This window comes from Psittacula echo (assembly GCF_963264785.1).
Source record: "Psittacula echo genome assembly, chromosome: 4".
Taxonomy (NCBI): Eukaryota; Metazoa; Chordata; class Aves; order Psittaciformes; family Psittacidae; genus Psittacula; species Psittacula echo.
In genome coordinates this window covers 43,407,576-43,431,134 of record NC_137738.1, presented here as the reverse complement: position 1 = coordinate 43,431,134, position 23,559 = coordinate 43,407,576, and the positions used below count along the sequence as shown (strand labels likewise).

General features: G+C 40.1%; 1 protein-coding gene across 2 annotated transcripts in view; it reads right to left on the bottom strand.

The window, feature by feature from the left end:
* The window catches only part of ZDHHC14 (zDHHC palmitoyltransferase 14), a gene marked incomplete at its 3' end in the record, with an annotated part of 98,993 nt that extends 77,292 nt beyond the window's left edge, over positions 1 to 21,701 (bottom strand). For both annotated transcript variants that reach the window (XM_080615200.1, XM_080615201.1), the window contains exon 1: positions 21,250 to 21,701. In XM_080615200.1, coding sequence (XP_080471326.1) covers positions 21,250 to 21,500 — 251 coding nt within the window. In that variant the 5' untranslated portion in view covers positions 21,501 to 21,701. The remainder of the gene's footprint in view (positions 1 to 21,249) is intronic.
* Between the last annotated feature and the right edge of the window lie 1,858 nt (positions 21,702 to 23,559).

Genomic DNA, 23,559 nt, shown 5'->3' with positions numbered 1-23,559 from the left:
TGATACTGGCAACAAATTAGTAGACAACAAAAGCCCCAAGAAAACATAGAAGAAAGTTTTACTTTGTACTTGCATTTATTAACATGGGAAAAGCAGAGAAAGAAAATCCATGGTCTCTGCAGCAGTGTTTTTATTATGCCAGAAAAATTCTCAGAAGTATTTAATTTGCACTTTTCAGTTATTTCGAGAGGACTATGCTACAGATGAATATCAGAAAAAATCTGCATTTAAAAAAAAGTAATAATCTTTGGTAACATACAGAAGTGTAGGATAATGCAAAACATTTAAAGTTAGAAAAGATCTACACAGGATTTCAAAAGAAGGCAAGAAAAGGCAGATGGAATGAATTAATGAACTTCCTCATCAAATTTTTCTGCCTTGAATATGCCAGCGATTACTCAGTGTAAACCTAATCAAAAACTTAAAAGTTGCAATGATAAATTAAAAAAGCCAACCATCACATATTGTTAGTTTCAGAACCTTCTGTTTTACATCAAAGGACTCATTCTCTTCTCACAAAATTCTATAATTGAAATATATCCATGAGTATTATCGTATCTTTCAGTGGGAATGAAACTGGCCTGTTAATCAAGTGATGCTATACTGTCCCTTTCATAAGAATATAGGAACTATAAGTTAGTTGTGTTGTTGGGTTATTTTTTCAATCAGTGCTTCAGAAACACAAAACAGTCTAGTGCTACTCACTCTCCAGCATCAAACTATGTGCTGTTGGTAAATCTCACACACAAAATCCAAGTATGTTGAGGGCTGTCAAAGCACGAAGATAAAATAGGTACTCTGTGACAATATTTTTGATCTAAACCGACAGACATAATTCTTTCATTATGAAATGATACAGAAGGAGCCTATTTTCCAATGAATTTTACCAATCACACTAGACACACCTAGAATAGGGACTAAATGTAACATAAATCAATGCAAAAACACAGTTGACAAAAAAGAATAAACAAAGCTGACTTGAAGTGTACCATAAGAATGTAAATCACATGCCTGTCAGAGCTGTAATCGTTATTTAAATCTCACAGTACAAAAAAAGAATAGGTTTTTACAAACAACTGCCTACTGGTTTAAAGGCACTGAGATACCTAACAGAGAGGTCTCTAACACAGGCTGGAGAATTATGGCACTATCCCTTCCATTTGCTAATTCTCAAATATGTCCAAGTGGTAACTACAGTATTGAATGGAATTATATTTGTCAGAAAAAACGATAAACTTCTGTGAGGACCCAGCTGAAGGTGGTCACGGTAACACCAGGCACTAACTGGTTTCTCCAGCACAACACCTAGTACACACACTGCCTCAGTAAAGCTTACAATCAATTGCATCACCAAATCTGAAACCAGAAAACAGGTAACATTATTTTTTGTCTTTATTACAGTATGTCACACTTTAGAGGGAAAAAAAACCCAAATAAAACCAAACAAGAAAACTACTAACCAAAGGGAAAACAAAGCAAAACAGGACAAAGATTAAATTAGTTGCAAAGCCCCAGTGTCAGAAGCCATGTTAGGCTCAAAGTTAACCCATTTTGAGCTCTCATACATTTAAGAGAGTGCCTCAAAAGCAGTATTTTGAGTAGACACATGATGAAGTTGTGGAGGAGAAGAATATATATATTTGAACATACAATCTACAGATAATTAGAGTCTTTGTCCCTACTCAGGCAAAAGCACAATTAGTGTGAAAGCACAGAGTGGGAATATGATACCAGGCAGTTATGATCCACTCCTATCCCACAGATTTTTAACATTCAACTATGAAAGCTTTACAATTTGAAGCTTCTGTTCCCCACAATTCCCATATAGTCCCTTTAACATTAAATGTTAGCCTTTTTGCATAACATAAAACATCACAGCCACAAATAGAAGCAAATAAAGACTAAAATAACTTGGTATCCACTTATCCAAAGAGACCTCTTCTCCCCGCTTTGTAATGCTTCACTACAGCTGGGGTCACAGGGAGACATGGGAGCTGACTCCAGCTGAGAAGGTAACTAACATGATGCTCTTCATAAAGGATAAAAACTCACAGTCAAGTCCAACCTGTACAAACTAGCTTGTTCACAATATATTTTGAAGCTAAGCACAGCTTTCTCCTTCACTAACAAAGAAATACATAAAAAGTATGGCTGAGTGGCAAGCAGGCAAGATTCCACATGTTGGTAAACAACTTACAAATTAACTCTAATAAAATGGAGCAGGTCAGCTGTTCACTTATTAGCTGCTGAAGAGACTGTCAACAGTAGTAACAGAGAGAACACCTAGCTACAGCAAACAAATCAGATCTCAAAGATGTGCAAAACAACAGGTCCAGAGGTGGTTGTTATCTATCCAAATTACTTACTAGAACACTCAAATCAAACATAGTAATTACAGCCATGCCACAAGTGTTCTCTCACCATCACATTGCTCCCACACCAGCTTAAGAGGTTATTTCCCATAAACGCTCTGACAACTTGTCCCAGATAAACTGAAAGAATCAAACTCCCCTCCACTTGCCATTGTGGATCAGTCTGTTGTCCTTCCAGTCAATTCAGGATCATTCTGGCAATTTGTTAATGCTTTCACCACCTGTCTTTGACTATCTCGAAGTTTCCTTGTTAAATTGAGGTTTTCATTGCTCATTCTAATTCCAAGGTAACACTGGACAAGTAAACCTCCTTAGACATGTTAAAAAAAGTCGTAAGTACTAATTTATTAGACTTCAGAAGTTTAGTAATGCGAACAGTAAGAATGGATTCCAGAAGCACTTATTTTATGTAGGCCAAAACAAACATTCATGTTTTCACACACTATTAATTTTTAGTATCTCTCTCACCAGTTCTGCTGAAACTCACTGGATGGTCATAAATTCATGTATTTACTCAATGTATCACATGAAAGTGCTTTGAAAGTTCTGCAAGTTTTGCATCCTACCCTTGATTTTAGTTCAATATATTTAAAATGCCATGCCATGCTATTTCTAATAAGGTGACTGTATAAGCTTCTCCAGTGGCATTAGATGTCTACAGGCAATGGCCCTTTCCATGTTTACGTAGCAAAGAGAGTAAGTGTACACACTACAGTTCCAGGGCTTCCTAGAAACTATACACTATCTGAGAAAATAGGTAGGCAGAAGCTAAACATCCCTCCTGATATACTTGGTCCCATCTACTTCTAGCCATCCAAGCAGCTGTGAAGACCATCAAGTTGTTTCCATCTGCCACTTTCTTCAAAGGGGAATAATGGGGCACAACTCTTCCCTATTGCAATGAGACAAAAAAAAAAAAAAGAAAAAAAGGGGGGGGGGGGAAATGATGCCCAGATCTATAGTACTATTTGCTCCCAAAGAGCCTTCAGGCTTTGCAAGACATGGACTCATGAATGTCCTTAGCAGGTAATAAGCAAATTCTATGTGTACTAGTGGAGCACGATTTTTCCTGCTAAGAAGAAAATACATTTATAACAAGTTGATTAACATGAACACAGGAAAAGAGCATGCTTTACAATAAAATTATTTTTTTTGGTATGCAGAAGGACTGCAAAGAACCATCTGGTCAATTTGGTAACCTACTGAATTTTTCATGTCATACTTCATTACCTACCTTTCCTAAGACATCAGTGAGTATTTAGGTTGATTTCTTCCCACATTAATAGTCCACTATGATAACTAAGCTCTAGATTGTAAGTTCCTTTTAAAACTCTTTTATATGAACCACCAATAACCCTCCCCTTTTCGAAAGCTCAAAAGTCCTTTCTAATATCACTTCTATGTAGCAAGTTACAAACGGATTACGTAACTAAGAAGTAACTGTCCTAATCATGTATCTGCTCCATACACAGTACACTCCTTCCTCTCCCCACCATCAACAGAGTTGCATTATTAATAAAGACAAGAAAAAGAATGGTTTCAGCTAAAATCCTTCTAATATCTCATACATATATTCCTGAATAAAGGTAGTGGAACCAAGAGAAGATCAGCTCTACATGAACCATTTCAGATAAAACTGTCTAGACTGCTTTGCAAAAAACTTCTAACAATGTCAATTCCACAATCGTCCTAGGAAATGTATTTCAGTCCTTATCCATCCTTGTGTTTGGAAAGGGTTCTTTTTCCCTCATGTCTACTAACCTCTAACCTGAATACTTCCTGCTGCAGCTTAAGAGTCAGAAATTCCTGCCACATCCCAAACAATGTGGAGAAGTATTTATTATCATCCTACATACCCAAAGGCAATCACCATAACTCACTCAGCACCATCCTCTCTGGGTAAAAGAAATCCCAGCCTTTTTTAAGGTACCTGGGGTGGTGAGAGGGAAGGAGAAGGAAGAAACAGAAGAAAATGCCGGTTTTACCAATAGGTTCCCTAACTTTCAGAGATATAAAAGGCAAGAAGTTCAGAAAATTGAAATAAAATTAAAACCAAGACATTTTTCAATTTAACAACCTAATTTACCTATTGTTAAGAAAGCAATGCCCAAGAGAAGACAGCATCTTTCATTATATTGCCCTTACACGTCACCCCAAGCACAATCAGGAATTTACAGATGGAGACCAGTTCTTCAGTAAAAGCAACAGAAAACCCCACATGTTCAAGTAATTGAACACATGCCAGTTTTGATCTACAGGAACAGTTTACAGTGACAATAACAGCATTTAACAATTTTTTGTACACATCGTAAGCATTGCCTGTGATCTCTTCCAAACATATTAAGATTTCACTTCATAGAAATTGTCATTCAATCTGAAAAGATTAATCTGGTCTCTGCATGAATTCTTAACACCATGTTTGTCATAGTTTAGTGCCCCTGAGAAAGAAGCCCACTCACACCCAACAGACTGTTCTTTACAGAAATTTTTATTGTTCTTTTGCACAACACAGAGCACACACAATTTGTTGAATTGCTATCCTGCATCTAACCAAGCAACGCTGCAAGGAGAAATGCACTATCCTGAGGAGTTTCATTTGACTAGGCTACTCTGACTGCTGTAGTACAAACTGAAAACAAGAGTTGCTGAAGAACACTTTAAAGCATAAGCATATGAAGGGGAAAAAAAAAATGTCTGAAGATTGGGAAGATACCATCTTAAAAAGACACAGTGTTATCCAGATGATATTTTTGGCTTAATAAACAAGATCTTAGAGCTGATCTTCAATTTGTAGTATAAATTGTGCTACAAACCCCATCTCTAGAACATAACTAGATTTCAGATACTTCTTGGGAAAGGATGTAGCATGTGTGTCCCCAGCAGAAAAGGAAAAAAAAGAAAAAGAGAGCAAGCATATCACTGGGACTGACACACCTGTCAGTGGTCATTTTCTCCTTTGGAAAGACTCCACGATGTATCAAACTTTTCTTACAGGTATACCTTTATTAAACTGGTGACACAGTTGGGTTCACAAACCAAATACGAGATCAAAAGAAACAAACACCGAAGACTGGGTTCAAAGCTCTCCTATATCAAAGTCACAAATAGCACTCGATTTTAACTGATGTCTTACCATAAGAATAAGACAGTCCCTTTAAAACTCTGCTTTCATCAAATGGAAAAAAAGGTTGGTTTGTGGATGATTTTTTGTTTAAAGAAAATTACAGTGGAATCTGCCAGCACAAGAGTAGATTGCATTTGGCTACCTTAAGGGGACATCCTCCTCATTCATTTCCACAGCTGCTGAAATCCCCCCAGTGTCCTGAGGGTCCCAGCTTTAAATGAGGGCAGCCAATGGCTGAAGGGTCAGTACTAATGAAATGCATTTGCTCCCAGTGCTCAGAAGGATGGCTGGACATAGTGACCTTCAAAACAGGGTTCAGCTTTTTTCCCAGGCATTGTGCAAGAAAAACAAACTTGAGATGGCAGGGAGCCTTGATAACTAGTTGAGCAAGCAGCCAGTGCCAATCCTAGTGCAAAAACACTACTCCAAGCCATAGTGTAATAATGTAATCATAAATCACAACAAACAGCAGAGCAAAAGTAGTTTCACTTCTCTGATCTACCAGCCATTTAGTATTAACTAGTTTTTGTGCCTGCTTTTCAACACAGCTGAGGAAAGTCTGTATAGAGCAGAAATTATCACCCTGCATGTCTGTCACACACATGCACAGATCTCTGGTCCTTTTATTATGACCACACACAGTTAAACAGTACTTTGAGTTATTTATACTTTTTTTATGTGTACTAGACCAATGCTGTCTCTGAAGAACCAAACTGATTTCCCTCAGTTTCCTCCACTGGTAAATGAACTTTAGTCCACTTTAGTCAACACAGCTATCAGAAAGTGGGGTCATCTTACAAACTGAAAACAAATTTAGAACTATAACACATGACCAAAGCTAAAGCAGCACTAAGTTTCCTGCACCTTCAAAATAAAAAATATTAAATGTTTAATGCTAACATACAGAAAGCAAAAACGAAAACTGACTGTCAGAATACAAAAACACAAGCAATTGCAAAAGGAAAAAGTAGGTTCTGAGGCACTACAACAGAAAAATTAAAATTGGTCAATATAGGGCTGGTATGCCTCATTACCAAACTATCTGCAGGACCTTACCTTGTGAGAAGTAGTGCCTTAAGCGTTAGAAGATTGGTTTTTTTTAAATGTAAAGAAAGCCCATGTAAAATGGTCACAAAATGAAAACTGTCTGCATTAAATACTATTATGCCATGGACTCTGCCAACCCAAATTTGCTGCGAATTTCCATTTCACTGAAACCCAGGCAATTTCACTGGTCACTTTTCTATTCCACAAGTTTGACTATTCACATGTACTTAAATCCAATAGCTTCCCTTTTACAACTCGTTTAGAACTTTAACTGAAAAGCAAAATGAGTATTTAGGGTTACAATGCAGGTTTTTTCTTATAGTAATTCCTATACAAGCAACATTTAGACCTACACAATCAAGTATTCTGTACCATGTTAAAGACAGATTATGCATCAAGCCACCTTGGTTTATACAGCAAAGCAGGAGCCTCCCCGTGCACAAGTATTTCCATCATGGCCTGGGCTGTCCAATTCTGCTCATTCCTGGTTGTACTTTGTCACCTGCAAAGACCATCTCTGAACCTTCGCCAGTTCCTCCCAGTCACCCACACTATGAGCACTGTGAAAGATAAATGCTTCCCTCCTCAACTAGAGGCACATGGAAAAACAAAAACAACTTTAGATGACTGTATAAGTTCAATCTGATACCCTTCTGCCAAGCTCTCCTTTCCCTGTCATACACCTTATAGCAGAGCTTTTAGTTTCCAGACCCCTCCAACCCACCAAGGAGCCCTGTTTTACTTAAAGCTGTAGGTGGGACTGTACTGGAGATGAACTGGGGTTTAAGTGAAGATGACTTCTGTAACACACGAAAGTGGAGGCTGTAGAAACTGAAAGATGTGGGGTGAATGAAGCCATTTCATTGTTCTTCGTTTATGCTGCCTGTAGCCACAGATGAAAGCATCCACACACAGCAGAGCTTAGCTCCTAAAAACAGTTTTGTGACCAAACTCAGGAGTAGGCTGACATTGCTCAAAACTTTAATTTCAGTGAGGGTTCTGCCAAGCCCTCAGAGAGGCATGCCCAGCACAGGCACAGGTTTCAGAGATTTCACATCATAAACATCAAGTTCCTAGCACACACAGAAGACTCAAACTTGGGCAGATATCAACACTTTTATGAAGACAAGACAACATACATCTTTGAGAGACTGTCACGCCTGCAGACTCCTGCCTACATATAACATTCAGAATAACCCACTATGTCTCCCATATGTAACCCGCAAGTGTGCCTCCTGGGTCTTTCCCTCATCATCACGGCACTGAAAGTAAAAAAAGAACAACTTTATCCAGAGCCACAGAGCCTTCCCATCATCAAAGATTAGCATAAGAAAAATTAGGAACAGTAAGGAAAGGGAAAAGTATTTCACGACTGAAAACACACAAAAATATTTTGAAACCTTACAGCACTACTGGTGTTACTGTCCTTAACAGTTCTCTTTTCTGGCCTGCTCTTATAACAAATACATAAATTACCAAACTCCAAAAGGAGTCTAATAACAAAGTTTATGCACCATGCTGTCATTCCCAGAGTTCTGAATTCTGTGCTGATGAACTAGAACTGCCAGTGTATCTCCTTGAGCCACTTCAACATCTCATATCTCTACACAACTATTTTTCATATGTTAATTTTTCACTTTCAGCCTCTGAAGTGAGAAAGATGTTGGTAGGACACAACACGTACAAGCAACTTGGGGGTTGGAACTAAATGATCTCAAGGTCCTTTCCAACTTTAACTATTCCATGATTCTATGAACTTCGATTGCGGTCCAACTCTGTCTACAGTACTGCATACACTAATAATGGAAAAAACCAGCCTGTGTATCAGAAGTTATTACTAGCTTGCTTATAGGTACTAACCAAATATGGACAGAGTGCACCTGTCCCTTTTTTTTCCAGAAGGAAATGCTACAGCAGATAAGTGAGTTCCTCCCCACTCCTTATCACCCTGCCCCAACTCTTCTGCTTGCATTGAACAATCTTCCAAAATTGTCAGTCTTTTTATCATTGGGACTAGGAAGGCACGCACAGCTGGATGTACTCACTCTGGATGAATAACAAAACTATGCAACTACACTTGATCTGTAGGGATCAACTTCAGTGACAAGTGGTACGCTCCCTAAATCTTTGACCTCTATTTTGCAGTCAGAAAGAATAGTTGTAATAAAGCTCAAATTAAAAGCTTATTTCAGTGACATTGTTATTTCAGTAATAGTGAATTGCCTTTGCAACAAGTGTCACTTCTTTTGTATTGAACTAAGAAGCAACAAACCTATGTTCTCACAAATGCCATTTCTTTGTTGCAACAGAAAGGGTTAGTGCCAAAAACTGCTTAAAAAAAAAAAAAAGTTTCAGAACAGAAAATAAACTTACTTTTGCCAAGAACAGTCAACCACTGGCTAATACTGCACCTCCAGACTTCAACTGTTGGTTAAAGTTTTCTAGAATTCAATACCAGAAAGGTATGTGCATTGGGAAGGGCATGTTTACCTTTCAATCGAGCTGGATGTCAGCCCACAATAATTTCACTTACTGGGATCCTAGCATATCAGACTGTTATGATTTTCACATTCACAGCCAGTTGCCTGTTTCCCACTACTTTCGAGTATGAGCTGAGTAAAAAAGCAAAATTATTTTATCCAACCCAATCTCTATATGCTTTCCTCTGAAATGTCCTTCTGCCCCCAGCACACTTCTTTTGGTATACTCAAGTACTGGAAATGAGATTCCAGTTTCCAGGGAACAGCATTAAAAAAACCCCACAATGCACAGCACATCCTGATCCTAAAAGGATCTAGAGTTCATTACATTACGGGGGGGAAAAAACCCCAACATATTTTACTCTGAAGAGGAACACTCACATCAGTGATGAGAGGTCTCAGAGCCTCCACAGCTCAAGGTAAACAGAAGAGAGCTTTCTGAGCTTAGTATCTTGTAAAAGAAGAATTATTAACCTTTCAAGGTCTTACAGTAAATTAGATTAATCTCTGTCAGATTCCAGTCCACAACTTCTTCCCAGTCTTCTGCTCTATAGACAATTCCTTCTGCTCTGATTAGCTTTAGGTGTCTTATTTAACGAAATAATTTTAAAGGCCAATTCTTTTATCACACTGTGAATAGAGACATCCACTCCAACTTCTTCTAGCATGCAGGCTGTTCAATTTTCCATTTACTGCTTTATGATTCTTCCCAATGCTGAAACTTTCAACTTTTACCATACTAACCAGCAAAACAAAACACCACCCAAGTGGGCAGCTGAACAGGACTGTGAAGAAACAGGCAATTTCCATGGGCTGTTTGCTATCTCAGCTGAAGTGTGGGAGAAATGGCAAGGACTGAGAATACTCATTTCCTTGTTCAGTTCAGCGTATTTTGAGCTAACTCAGCTGTTTTTATACAAACCAAGGTGAAGAAGTATTCATATGCCCTGTATTAGAATACATTGGCTCTGCAATCTGGATATGGGGAACACAGACTACATAGGCAAGGATGCAGGAAGAATTGCTTCAGTTACTGCCCTTGTGTTGTGTCACAGAATTGGGTATAATGTCTCTATTAAAAAAGCAAACAAACAAACAAACAAAAAAACCCAAACAGAAAAACTGTAAGACACAAACAACTAAGGAGTACTTAATAATGTGTTATTTGGAAGATGCTGCAGTTCAAGTTCTGTAAACTACAGTCCAGTTACTTTCAAAATAAAATATGGTTAAGAAGTCAGAACTCTGAAGACTCTCATTAAGCAACTAAACAGTAATTTGAGTAAGCCTAAAGATGTTATGTCTGTGCCCTCACAGATGCCAAACAATGAACCAAGACTATGTAACACCAAGTTTCCTCAAGTTGGGATATAATTTCAAATCACAGCTATGCCGACCTGACAAACTCCTCCCTTTCACATCCTCCCTTGCACTATTAATGACATTTTTCTGGATTTTCAGGAATTCACCTCAGGGATCTAAAGCAACAAAAAGTTTTTCTCTGTGTAGGCAGAAGGGCAGGACTAGCTTTCAGCAGGAAGGGAACTCCCTGAAGTGGTTCACCGCTAGGTGGAAAAAACAGAGAGCCAGATAAAACAAGCACCGTTTGAGGCCTGGGAGAAGGGAAGAGGTGGGTCCATTCTTTTCAGCAACCTACAACCATTAGATTGGTCTCACTGCAACTAGGCCTGATAAACAGAAAGGAAACTGAGATGTTCCTATGAAATACTCTAAGTTCTGTTTGAATTCATGAGCAGTAATAATCAAACCTCTGTCACCTCAGAAAAAAAACAGGCAGGTCTACAGGCATGAAGTTCACTCTGAAAAATGGTGCTTTGAATAGGCAGTATAGGGAAATGCCCCTTTGGCTTCCACCAGCCTGAGAGAAACTCCGCAGTGATAGCTACTACAGGATGTAAAGATTCAGATAGATTTTACTGAAATAAAATATGCTCCACTTCATTTAAGCTTTCTCCTCTTATTTTATTTCCAAATTGTAATCCAGAACTGGAATTATTTACTTGTTTATTTGTTTGTTTAGCAAATCAATGTTTAATAAAATGCTGCTGCTTACGTGATAAGAAAATACTAACTATAGTTCAGCAAAAACCAGATGAATAGTAGAGGGCAAAGCTTGCTTAGGAACAGCAGATAAGTGAAAGAAAGCAGAAAAAGAACCTCCAATAAATGTTGGAAAATGCACTTTGTACTGAGAAAGCCATATTCAAGGTGAGAAAAGGCGAGGGGACAGAAAGAACAGTTATGTCTATTTCACTTGCAAATTTTGAAGTTCTGTTGGACTGAGACTTTAGGTTCTGATTCCAAGACTACGTAAAACTGAAGTTCTTGTGAAATGGGTGATGTAATAAATGGGGTTATTAAAACAATCTCACTAGATATACCTTTTGCTATCTTATGGGAAGAAGTTGTCAGGTTTTCACATGTGACAGAATGGCTGAGGTAGAATGGGACCTCTGGAGATCGAGTCCAAAGCTAGCTCAAAGCAGAGTCAGTTAAAGGAGACTCCTCAGGTCTACATCTGGCTGGTTTTCAGAATGCCTGTAGCCTCTCTGGGCAACCTGTGCCAGTGTTCAATCATCCTCACAGCAAAAAACCCCAAACCAAATAGGCAAACAGACAAAACCAAGACAAACAATCAAACAAAAAACCACCCCAGGTTCTTTCTGATATTTAAATGGTGTTTCATTTTGTGCTCATTGCCTCCAGGGCTCCTTTTTTTTTCTTTTTTGACTCATCCTCCCCAGTCAGCTACTTCTTTAATAAGATGCCACCTGAGCCTTCTCTTCTCCAGGCCAGTTCACTGAGGCAAATCAGTGAACTGGCCTGTACACTCCAATTTTCTTTATCACACCATGCAACACATTTCATGTACCAGTCTATTCAGACTAATGACAAAGTTTACTCGGATATTTCCACATCCGATGCCTGTCCAGCCCTCAATCCAACAAATCATGTTGAACAATAAAAGTATCTCAAAAGTTGCACTTTTTCACTATATAAAAGCATTATGAGCTCTAAAGAAACCACACTCACAAGAAGGGAAGTCTCTTAAAGAGTTGCAATACTGATGAGAGAAAAGTCAACGCTATTCTAGCTTTTACTTTTCCTCTTAGTGCTTTTAACAGCCTCAAATAGTTCCAAGTTAGGAAAAACTATAACTTCCACATTCTAATTCAACACTAGAAAGCCCTTTTGCCAATGAAACAGTATTCACTAAGGAACAGACATTGTGCCACAAAAACCCACACCATGAGCATAAACAAGCATACAGCAAAACTTAAGTACTGGTCTGACAACTTGCTTCTCTACCCTGAAACATGGCATTTGTAACCAATGGGATATCTAACAAGTGCGCTGAACATGTAAGACCAGGATTCCAATTTCCAGATGTCCAGACAGTTTGAAAAAAAAAAAGCACACAAAATTGATCACAATCAGAAACAAAAGGTTTGGATTACTACTTCCAATCCCTGCCAATGTTGTTTAATCTAACTTTTAGTAATATACTTAGTGTTTATGCTAAAATAGTAACAAATTCCAGCATAACTGTTCCTTGCTCTTAAGAACTAATAGATACGTATAAGAAACGTATGCTAAACCCCACAAACTTATTTCATACATTCACTCAGTGAAGACAACGTGACAGTGTTACCCTGCACTTACACTGTAATATGAAATTCATAAACTGCAAATTTTATGTACATTTTAACTTCCGAGTTTGGGTTCTCAGCTTTCAATTTAATTCTCAGTATTCTATTCAATCTCTGTTTCATAAAACATTTTTTTAACAGTATGAGTAAAAGTTGAAGAAGAAATTGAACCTACTGCATATTCACCGCAATAAATGCATGCTGCTGGTAAGCAACTACTTTATTGCAGTAAGCAACTTAAGGGGATGGCAGGAGGGGAAAACCATAAAACAAAACCAGCTGTGTTCTCATTAGCCAAGCACATTATGTAAGACATCACTAGCCACCATCCCACAATAATGTGAATAGACCCAACGGATGCTGATGAAAAGGAAGTGATCAGTGATACAGATGCTGAATTATCATATAGCACCACAGCACACTGTCAACTTAGCAGTTAAAGTTCTGGAATGCAATTGGGCAAGATCTCCACTAATGCACACTGCAGAAAGCCCATGGTCAGGCTTCACAAATGCAAAGCCCGCCTCGCCTAGTAACTGAAGTATGAACAGAAGTTTGACTATGAACACATACAACAGGGTAAGGGATGGGGCGAGTGTTACACAAAACTAAAATTCCGAAAGAGTTCAGCCTCTTCCCCTAAGTACATTTTATGTTACTAACATTCAATACTTCTGCAATGTGAAAAATCTGAACAGAATTTTGTTTCTGGCTATTAAACACAGGCTTCATCTTGATTTCTTGATTTTAGTGTGTCTCTTTGGTTTGTAAAATGTTTAACCACTTCACAGCTTTTGTATGAAGTTCTGACAAAAAAAAAAAAAAAGGGCTGTGATTATATGAAGTGTAATAAACTTTGGTAGTTCCAGCTGACTTCAGGGGATTTTTCCCCTTTTCCATCAGCTCTGCCAAATGAAAGACAAGAAGCACTGACATGTACAAACCTTTATTGGCAGCCTGGAACTTAAGTGATCGTTAGCTACTACAGCCTCACTTAGAAGGACTGCCAATCAGGTGAGCAAAAATTTCCTAGATAAAGTTGTTATAACATTTTAAGCAATTTTTCAAGATGTTCCAGTATTTTAAGCCAGTGAAGTTTTTGGCTGGGCTATTTTGAAACAATCACGCAGCTTATAAAGTTAAAAATATTCTCAGCTTTCTCCTCCTGTTTCTTCACCTTCCCATTAATTAGTTCACATTTGAATGTTACAACTATCAGTTTAATGCTGCAATAAATGGAGAGGCCATTTCCATTAGAAGTTTTGTCTTCTTGTTCTTAGCTACCTGAAAGGTATAACTTCACTGTTAAAAAAGAATTTCTGTATTTAATGCCCAGTTCAAATTCCAGCATTCCAGTTTCTACAGAAACTACAAATAAGCCCACATATTTGTAATAAAATACTTCTTTTCAGACCCATGCTTGTCCTCTCCCCGCTCAAAAAAAAAAAAAAAAAAAAAAAAAAAAAAGGCAAATGAACAGAACAGTTTGGTTCAAGTTCTGTACAGACTATTTCCCCTTTTCATTCCAAAGCAAGATAGTTTCTCAGTCATCCAGATCCACTGATAACACTGTTTTGTGTTTTGTACGAAATCCCATTTACAAACTAATAATACAATGCAGCTATGACGTAAATCACGTATCAACAAAGGTATTTTTTGCACTATTAGTCCAAAGTTGAACACAAGTAAAAAGAATGCTTTACACAAACTTAAACATGTAACATGATTCCTGAGAACATATCTGAAAAAAACCCTGAACATCTCCCTTTCAAACAAGTTATGAAAACTTCTGCAGGGTGACGTGAGAAGAGTCCCAGAGACAGTCACATGACAATGACCAGAACTAATAGAAATTAGTTTTTGAATAGTGTAAATCTAGTTAATGTAACTCCCTTGCACTAGTCTCCAGGAGATACATCTTATACCTTGAGCACACATCCATTCAGTCAAAGGGGCATGAGTACCTACTCAGGGAAAGACAAAAGAAAACAGGCAGACTATACAGATTATATCAACAATAGAAACCACAAACCTTTAAGTGATAAATTAAGATTTCATCAAACAAGTGTCATAAAATTACAAGTCTAACGTCATGTTCTGAAGAATGAAGATTTAAATAAGTATTATTCATCAGCATTTGTAAATATTTGAAGACATTTATATACATAATAAAACTTTGAAAATTTCTTTTTTCCCCACTCTGGAAAGGATACCAAATATCGCAGGTGAGAATCTACACCTATCTACAGGAACCATGCTGAGCTATGATGAACATAGAAAACCATCATCCGGCAGGCTGTGATGAAATTTCCTCTCTTTCTCCAAGGGGTCAGAATGACATCAAGCAAAGAACAGTACAAACATTCACATTTAACTCTGAAGATGTGCATGTATCGATGGTCCAAAGCTACACAGGGATTTCCTCCAGGTCCTGAGAGGTCATAGTATCTGAGAAGCCAACATCACTTCTTGCACTATTACACTCCGTTTTCATTGCCCTCACCTCTGAAGAAAAAAAAAAAAAAAAAAAAGTGGAAATACAAGCAGAACTATAGGGGAGAAAGGAGGAAATCAAAAGACAAAAAATCGTGTTCAAAACTTGTCTTCTCCATGAAACAGCAGATAAAGGCCATCAACTAAGTTGAATTAAAGAACCCAACCAAACAAACAAAAAACCAAAACAAAACAACACTGGGAAAAAAGCTGATTAACATTTATTTTAGAAAACAAGTGAAGTGTTACAAAACCATAAAAAGCCTCTGTAGTTTCAGGAGAACTAAAAAAGGTGTGACTTCCAAAAGCAAAAGAGGTTATCCTCACAGAATTTCACCCTGAAAAACTGAAGCACTCAGTCTTTGCCCATTTCCACATAAATAGACCTAGCCTTGAAAAGTAGAGATGCATGACCTAATATCAAATGTTATTGGTACATCTCTGGGTGAAATTATTTCAATTTGTATCATGCAATTCATTCAAAGCAGGTTTAAAAGTTTAAACTGAGGTACCTGCTCAGTGAAGTGCTACTTTAAGTTAGGGTAGTACAAAACTATACCCTTTTGTCCAGGGAGAAACTTCAGCAGACATGCACAGATCACTGGGAAACTTAAAAGAGATGGATTAAGTACATTTTTTTGTGACCGAGGAAAGTCCCTTATCAAAGGAGAAAAATATTAGATATACCTTGTACCTGAAAGAGATTAGATTCTGCAGCTAACATTTTCAGGGTAATTAAAGTGCAAAGAATAAACAACATCTGGTTGGAATGCATGCCATCCCTTAGGAATTTACCATGTTACTTGGTACATCTATGTAAATTCAATACAAAAAGTAAACCCTGAAAATTAGAATTGCTGCCTTCCATGTCTTTTTCACTAAACTGTCAGAGATGTATAATATGGCAAAATGAGAAACAGAAATACTGCTTTGGTTTAATGTTAATGACAGGGTTTTATTAAACAAAGAAAACTGGGGGTTAGGGGGAAACACCTATTCTTCTGTGCACTTGCCTACACCACTTGCACTATTAGGCAACTACTGCCTTTAATGTAGAAAAGGACGCGGTTCTCTTGTTAAATGATCATTCCAGTTTATACGCCACAATTTTTGCTTTGAAATCCATTTTGACGTCTTCAGCACAAAATGTTTCTAGCAGCCTTTAATACCTGAAGTCACATTGGTAGCACTTCCTGCTAAGGAACATATTGTTTAAGGACATCAAAAGATGCAACTAAGCTACTTGTCCTAAGAGCAAAGGAAGAAAGATAAAGGAGGTTTATCAGATTAAGAACATTCCACCTAATTGGCATAGGACCTCACATTAAGAATCCACCTCTTTCAAGAGCACGGAACATTCGCCGTAAGATGGTGATGGTTGTTGATACCACAGTGAAGATGCTCAGCTTATTGACATAAGTGTTTACACATAGAGGTTTGTCACAGTGAGCAGCAAGTTACACCACTTTGCCATAGTGCATGCTATAGAAGTTCAATATTGAACAATCTACACTGCACCCAATAGTGTGACTCATAAATGTCCTCCAGTCACACTGGTTTTCAGGGTGGGAGGCATGGAGCAGGTTGCCAGTGACTGCAAGAGCAGATAGAAAGCAGTGATTTGTATGCACATGCACATGAACAGTCTCAGTTTAAATAATTTTCGAGCATCCCTTTTTGAAAGATAGTGCAATTACACAAAAATTAAGTGTTAACCAGTTCAAAAAAAACCCCAAAACCCAAACCCTCCAGTTTGTTGAATCAGTGCAAGTGTCAAATGGTATCAGAAGTGATAGGGCTCTGACTCACATTTACAGAGGAAAAAAGCTGCACTGCATCAGCCCTTCCAGCATCCCACCATCTGTTCCAACCTTCTTCCAGAACCATTCACCCTGCAACTGAGTTGATACAAGAAAACATGACTGTGCCTGAATCAATTCAGTTCAGTTGGCATCTTCACCTAAACCCACCTTTAATGGGTAGTTTAATTTGCCTGCCTGACCTGAAGCAGCTCAGGTGCAGACATGTTCTCTCCTGCTACCTGCACCATGAGGTCCAAGAAAAAGGGAGCTGGCACACAGAAGCAGCATTAACTCACAATAGTAATGCAGCCAAACCCATCTACCACCGCTCTGGAACCTGTGAAGCTTGTGCATTCATCTAAGATTTGCCATTTAACAACAAGATGTTTGTTTTACATATCCTGCTGTGATAAATATGTCATTCAGCCTCCATTTTGCTTTACTGTAACCTACAAAAATAGTACTCCAAATGACCATGGGCATAAAGGGTTCTTTTCTCTTTTGACTATGCATACCCAGCTGCATAAAAGCAGTATGAAGTGCCTTAGTTTTGCCTCTATTGCACCAATAAAGGACTTAACTTATGTAAATACAGTGGTTGAACTGGCTAAGTACAGCAGTGAGATCTGCCCTTCAGTTATGGATGTTGTCTTTGCTCTGGGGGAAGGAATTTGTTTTCCAGGCTTTCATGCAGCTACTTTTACATGAGCACTGAACAGTTTAAAATATATATATGTCTGTGTAATGGGGCAAGGCAAAGGAAAAAAGGGAAGTGCAACACAAAGCCAGATTTGCAAGAAAAAAAGAAAAAAGGCTAAATATCATACGGTTAGATTTAGGAAATATATTTCCAAAATAAAACAACATACCCAAATTTTAAAGACAACTTAAGTAACTTGCGGTGCCTCATCTTGAGCATTTTGAAATAGGCATTTTTAAGAATACCTCAAGCACAGCATCCTTCTTGGGACCCAGAAGTTCTTGCAATAATTCATGTTACATTTAATAGATAAGTTACAGAAATAAAACTGTTTCTTATTTCCATTCTCTACCTTTGGAAGGGCAGGGAGGCAGGAATTATAAATATTTTACCTGCTTGAAAGCTCCTAGTTCGTTGTTATTTTTCTTTTAAGCAAATTCTGGCTTACCTCTTTGAAAATGAAAAAGAACAGTGAAATGACAAAAGGGAGAAATGGTGATGTATTTGGAGTATATGAGAGCTAAAAGTCAACAGAGAGAAAGGAATAAAACCAACCAACGGTACATACTGGAAAAAGTAGGCAGGAAAAAGCACAGAAGCATAAATACAAAAGATTGCAAAGGCATGGTTCAATGTCAAAAGCTACACAGGTCGAGATGTATGACATATGTTTGCTTTTGGAGAGGTAGGATTTTTTGATTCAGAGAGATGTATTTCTCCCCTGGACAGGATTCCACAGCACGTGAGATACAGCTCTGGATGAACGGGTGTCAACAGTAAAATAAAAGGAGGAGGGTGAGGGGGAAATCACGTTGGAAGAACGAACAAAGCCAAAAAGGTAAAGGACAACTGTTTATGTTAGCACGATGCTTCCCCAGGAATTAGCTGTCAAAGTCCTATCTTTCCTACACCCCCACTTCACAGGCTGCAACCGGGGAATGACTTGGAACATGATGAGTACCTATTTTCCAGTTTCCAAAACCAAAGGAATAAAATCATTTATTTCAACTGTAGCAAAAAGACCAAACAATTGCAAGAACATACAGGGTGTCTTTCCTCTTCAATAACAGTTTGACCTTCCAGTTCAGACACTCGGAGCACATGCCCATTTAAAAATGAGTTTGACCCACCTGTACACAAAGGACTGAAACACATTTCTGTCATTCTGGTGGTTAATGAGGAGCACCATAACCAAGTCAGCCAAATAATGGAAATGACACTAACTCCTCGAGTTGCCATCAACCAATCAATAAGTTGTAACTTTAGATTATTACTTAGAAACTGCTTCAAAATAACACGTTTTAGTCAGAGATTACCTCTTTTCATTGTAAAACCAACAACCTTCGGCAGTTCAAACATCACAAACGCACTCAACACCATTCTCATAGTCTAAGGGTTTGGTTTTTTAATTAGCCTCCAGAGGATGAGTAATAATTTTCCAGTGTGAGTGCTTCTTAAAAAACAAAGTCTACCTTATTATTATCAAAATGAATTATCATTGCCACCCTCTACTTTGATTTTCCTTAAAAGGAGAGTGCAAGTGATACAAGAATGACTCAAGACCAGTACACACATACACACACACAGAATTTATATAGTTATATAAAGCCAAAGATTTTTCCTGCTTCAAGACTGCCAGTTAGAATAAGCACCAATTATATATAAAAAAGTGCTACGGCTTGACTAAAGATGTCGTCCATCACTCCAAATAAGCTCAAAGACATGACAGAAGCTGTAGTGTTCAACTTTGGTAAGAACACATAACTCACAGTAGTAATGAAATTGGAAGGTGATGAACTGCTAGAAGCTCATCCTGCTTTAGCAGTTCTGAATCATGCAGCTGCAGAGAATATTTCTCTCTGAAGCAACCAAGTGTTAAGACATATAAATAAGCTATAAATTGTAGCTTAATAAATAAGTTTCACAATCATGATTATAAAACATTACAGTTTTGATCCCACATTTACACTCTGGTATTTGCAGGCAGTCCAGCACTTCCCTTCAGAGGCTCTGCTGAAGGTGATGAGGCAGCACAGAGATGCAGATATCAGCCCACACACAAAACCTTTCCAAAATTAAGCCTAATCATGACACACAGAATAGAGTAGCACGCAGTCCTGATCCAATACTATCAGGTTACACCTTTAATACCCCTTTAAAAGCAGGAAAGTAAACACATTTGCAGTATATGGATATCATATTGACTGTTATTTCAGCTACTCAAAGCATATTCAAGCAGCTTTGTAATGTCTGCATAAGATTTACAATTAAAACATCACTCTAATCTGAAGCACATGGAAGACAATTCATTTGCTGAAGTCACAGATATAATTAGCAACTGGTCACCTGCTGAGCATTTTTACCTTCTTTACTACTACCAGTATGTTAACACGGTCTGCATTTAACTGGTACAATTTAGGGTTTGTTAACATCACTGTCATCTTCCTGAAAGACACCAAGTAATGAATGACCTTTGTCATTCAACTGTATCACTCATCAAAGTGAACAGAATTTCTGAGAGCAGCACTGAAGCTTACTTATACATAATAGTTTCTAGTCAAGAAAATAGTAAAAGCTGTAATATGTAATTTGAAGATTTTTTTCCTGCCACAAGCCAAGCTACTATAGTTTAGAACAGGTAAGACAGCATTAACACTTTAAAAATAATTCAATTATTACTATAGCCAGTGTTTAAGCAGTGTGAGCATCTGGAAACTCTGTGCTTTAAAAAAAGTAAGTCGAACCATATTGTTCATATCATTTGCCTAATTCTTTCTTGCCATACATATTTCATTTAACCATTCCAATATAAGTGCAAAAATCAGTATATCTGATGTGCTGTCACCGTATGTCCACTTTACATAAATGAAAAGGACTCCTGAAGATTCAGAGCAACAGAGAAAAAAGCCCTAGGAGGACATCAAAAGCTTGCTTAAAGAAAAACCCAAACTTCTAAAACATGTATAGCTTAAACTAAGACCCAGCTCACAAGTTATCATCACAAACAGAAAGTAATGCTGTTACCTAGTGGTGGAAAGCTAGGTACATGCAAAATTGCACATGCTAGGTATATCCTCTCCTTTTTGGTTTTCGTTTTTTATTGGGTTTTGTTTTTCATTCTAAGTTAAAACCATGCCTAACCCATGAACTGATGAAAGATACCACTTTTCTTGCATTTTCTGTTACAAAAGGTCAGTATTTTGCACCTGCCAGTTTTGACTCTCAGCAGAAAAACTAACAGACAAGAAGCTACATCACTTCCTGACCATCCCAAACCCGCTGTTTTATACTCTTCTTGCAACATCAGCAAGAGCTGGAAACCTGTGGCATGAAGGCCCTACAACCTTAAACACAAACATCAGTTTTCCACAGTGTGATAACCAAAACTGGATCCTATGCCCCCAGCATCTTATCAGATAATATTTTCAATTATATAAACCAACATTAGCTGAATTCAGTCAGCATTCTCCATGATATCTGAATAAACATGATTAGTTGCAGCCAGAAAACAGGTAACTAGAGAAAGATAAGGAAGATACAAAGACTTCAATGTTACTTACTCAAATGCAAAGAAGAGTCCACTGGTGACCAAGATGAGAACAAGAGTCAGATAGAAGACTCCAGTCTGTCGAGCCATCATGATCCTCCCATTGCAGAAGAATTTGTTTCTTCCAGGAAAAACCTCCCATTTTCTCTTGGGAACTGATTTCTTTTTCTTATGGGGAGACTCCATGGGAGATGAAGAGCTGTGTGTGCTGATTTGACTGTATTCACAGTCTTTCATGGGCCCACTACTACCTCCAGGAGTCATCAAGGGAGAGTAAAATGTGGGGAGAACCCCACCAAAAATATATACAATATATAAACGTGTGCAAACAGTCTTCCGACCAAGACAGCCCTCTCCACCAGCCCCAGTTAATTAAAAAAAGCAAATAAAAAGACGAAAAAATAGTCTCTACCAGGCTAGCAATAGGTGTATCATGCAAACACCACTTAACTCCTCCGAAACCAAAGCTGTCACATCAGAAACGCTTGAGAGGGATCCTTCCTTCGGCTTCCTCCATCAGTTACAAAACCATCATGTAAGACAATCCGTTTTAAAACAACTTATCACAAAACAAGAAAAAGGAAATTTAAAAAAAAGGGGGGGGGGGATTATAAAGCAGTTAGTCTGTCCAAAAAAATTAGTTTGTTTTATTTTTTTTTTTTTTCAAGTTTATTTTCAAAGGGGAAGATTGTTCTTTCCTTCCCACGCGCACCCTGAGAGAGCTCTCCGAGGGTCAGAAGGTTGGTCAAGGCAAGGTTTAGCAATCGAGTCTAGCATTCATAGAGATTTGTTATAATCCTCCTTCGCGCAGCAGATTTCACTGCTAAAAATGACCATTCCTAAAACGTTCCCTCAAGAGACGCGGGGAACAGATCAGTAAGGAGGAGGAAAAAACGAAAAAAGGGAGGGGGGAAAGGAGCCAGGCTGCAACTCCAGCTTCCGAGACACTTCAAGCGCTCTTCTCCCTGCAGCCGCAGTTAGTTCAGCGCGAAGCGGCCGCCGCTCGGCGCAGAGCCGGGGTCGCGGGTCTCCCCGCCGCGGGCCCTCCTCCCTGTCACTGCTCCGCCGCAGGGGAGTTTCCCGAGCCCGAGGCAGCGCGCGGCAGAGCCGGTCCCCGACAGACACCAGCGCCCGCAGAGCAGGTCCTCATCCTCTGCCCCCTCCCCGCGGAGCCGCTCCCCCGCCTCACGCTCCGCGCCCCGCGCTTAACCCCCGCCTCCCCTACACAACAGGTCCCCGCCGCCGCCTCATGCTCCCCAGCGCCTCAGCCCCGCGGGGCGGGCGGCCGTGCGGAAGGGACGTTGGGGAAAGGAGAGGGAGGCTTCACTGCCAGTGGGAGATTTCTGCCGGGACTTCTCCCGCCCGTCACCATCCTCGCCGCCCGCCTCACGGCCGCCGCGGGCGATCGCACGCTGCCGCAGCGCAGGCTCTCGCCCACGGCCCGCGGCGGTGCCGGGTCCCCCCCCGCATCCTGCCCCCGCCCAGGCGCACAGGAGCGACTTCCCGCCGGCGTCTCTGGTTCGGCTGGGCTTTCGGCCGGAGCAAGGTGAGGAAAACGCCCGGCTCCCCCTCCGCGAGCCGGAGAGCGGCGGCTTTCTCTCCCCGCTTTCTCCAGAGCCTCTATCCAGGCTTCTCCCCAGCAGCCAGACCCAGAAGCAGCAGCTGCCGCCTCCTCATCTTCAGGGAGAGGCGGTAACCACCGCAGCGGCGGCCGCCCGCGGGAGGAGCGGGGGGAGGCGGCGAGAGACGGGACCACACAGGCGGGCACCCCCTGCCGCGGTCGGTCGGTCAGTCAGCTGCTTCCTGCCGAGAGGGCAGGCAGGTCACCCGCACCAGCCCCGCTGGGGACGCCGCGCTATCGACCCAGCCCTCCCTCCGGCTGGTGGAGCGTGGCGACAGCGCTAACTCTTCCCCATCGCCGCCTCCGCGGCTGCGGTAGCGGCCAGCCGTGCGGGCACAGGGGTGCGGGCCGGGCGCGGTGCCTGCGCTGGAGCCCCGCTCCCGCCGCCTGAGCCCTCGCCGCCCCCGGCACGCGCGCACACAGGCGCGAGCGATGTCTGCCGTCACCCCCCGGGGGGAACCGGCCCGTCCCGGTACTCGTCCGCACAACACGACCTAGCGAGACCGGCCTCCTTCCCCGTGCAGGCTCAGACATGGATGCTCGGGGCGCGCTCCTCCGCCCGCTGGGAGTTGTAGTTTCGGTCTCCAGCTTCCTAGAAGCCGCTCCGGGGGCGGGAGGGCTGTAGGAGGCACTACAAGCCCCAGCATGCCTTGCGAGCTGCCCCGGCGGGAGGGGGCGGTGCGGGAGCGCCGGCAGGGCCCG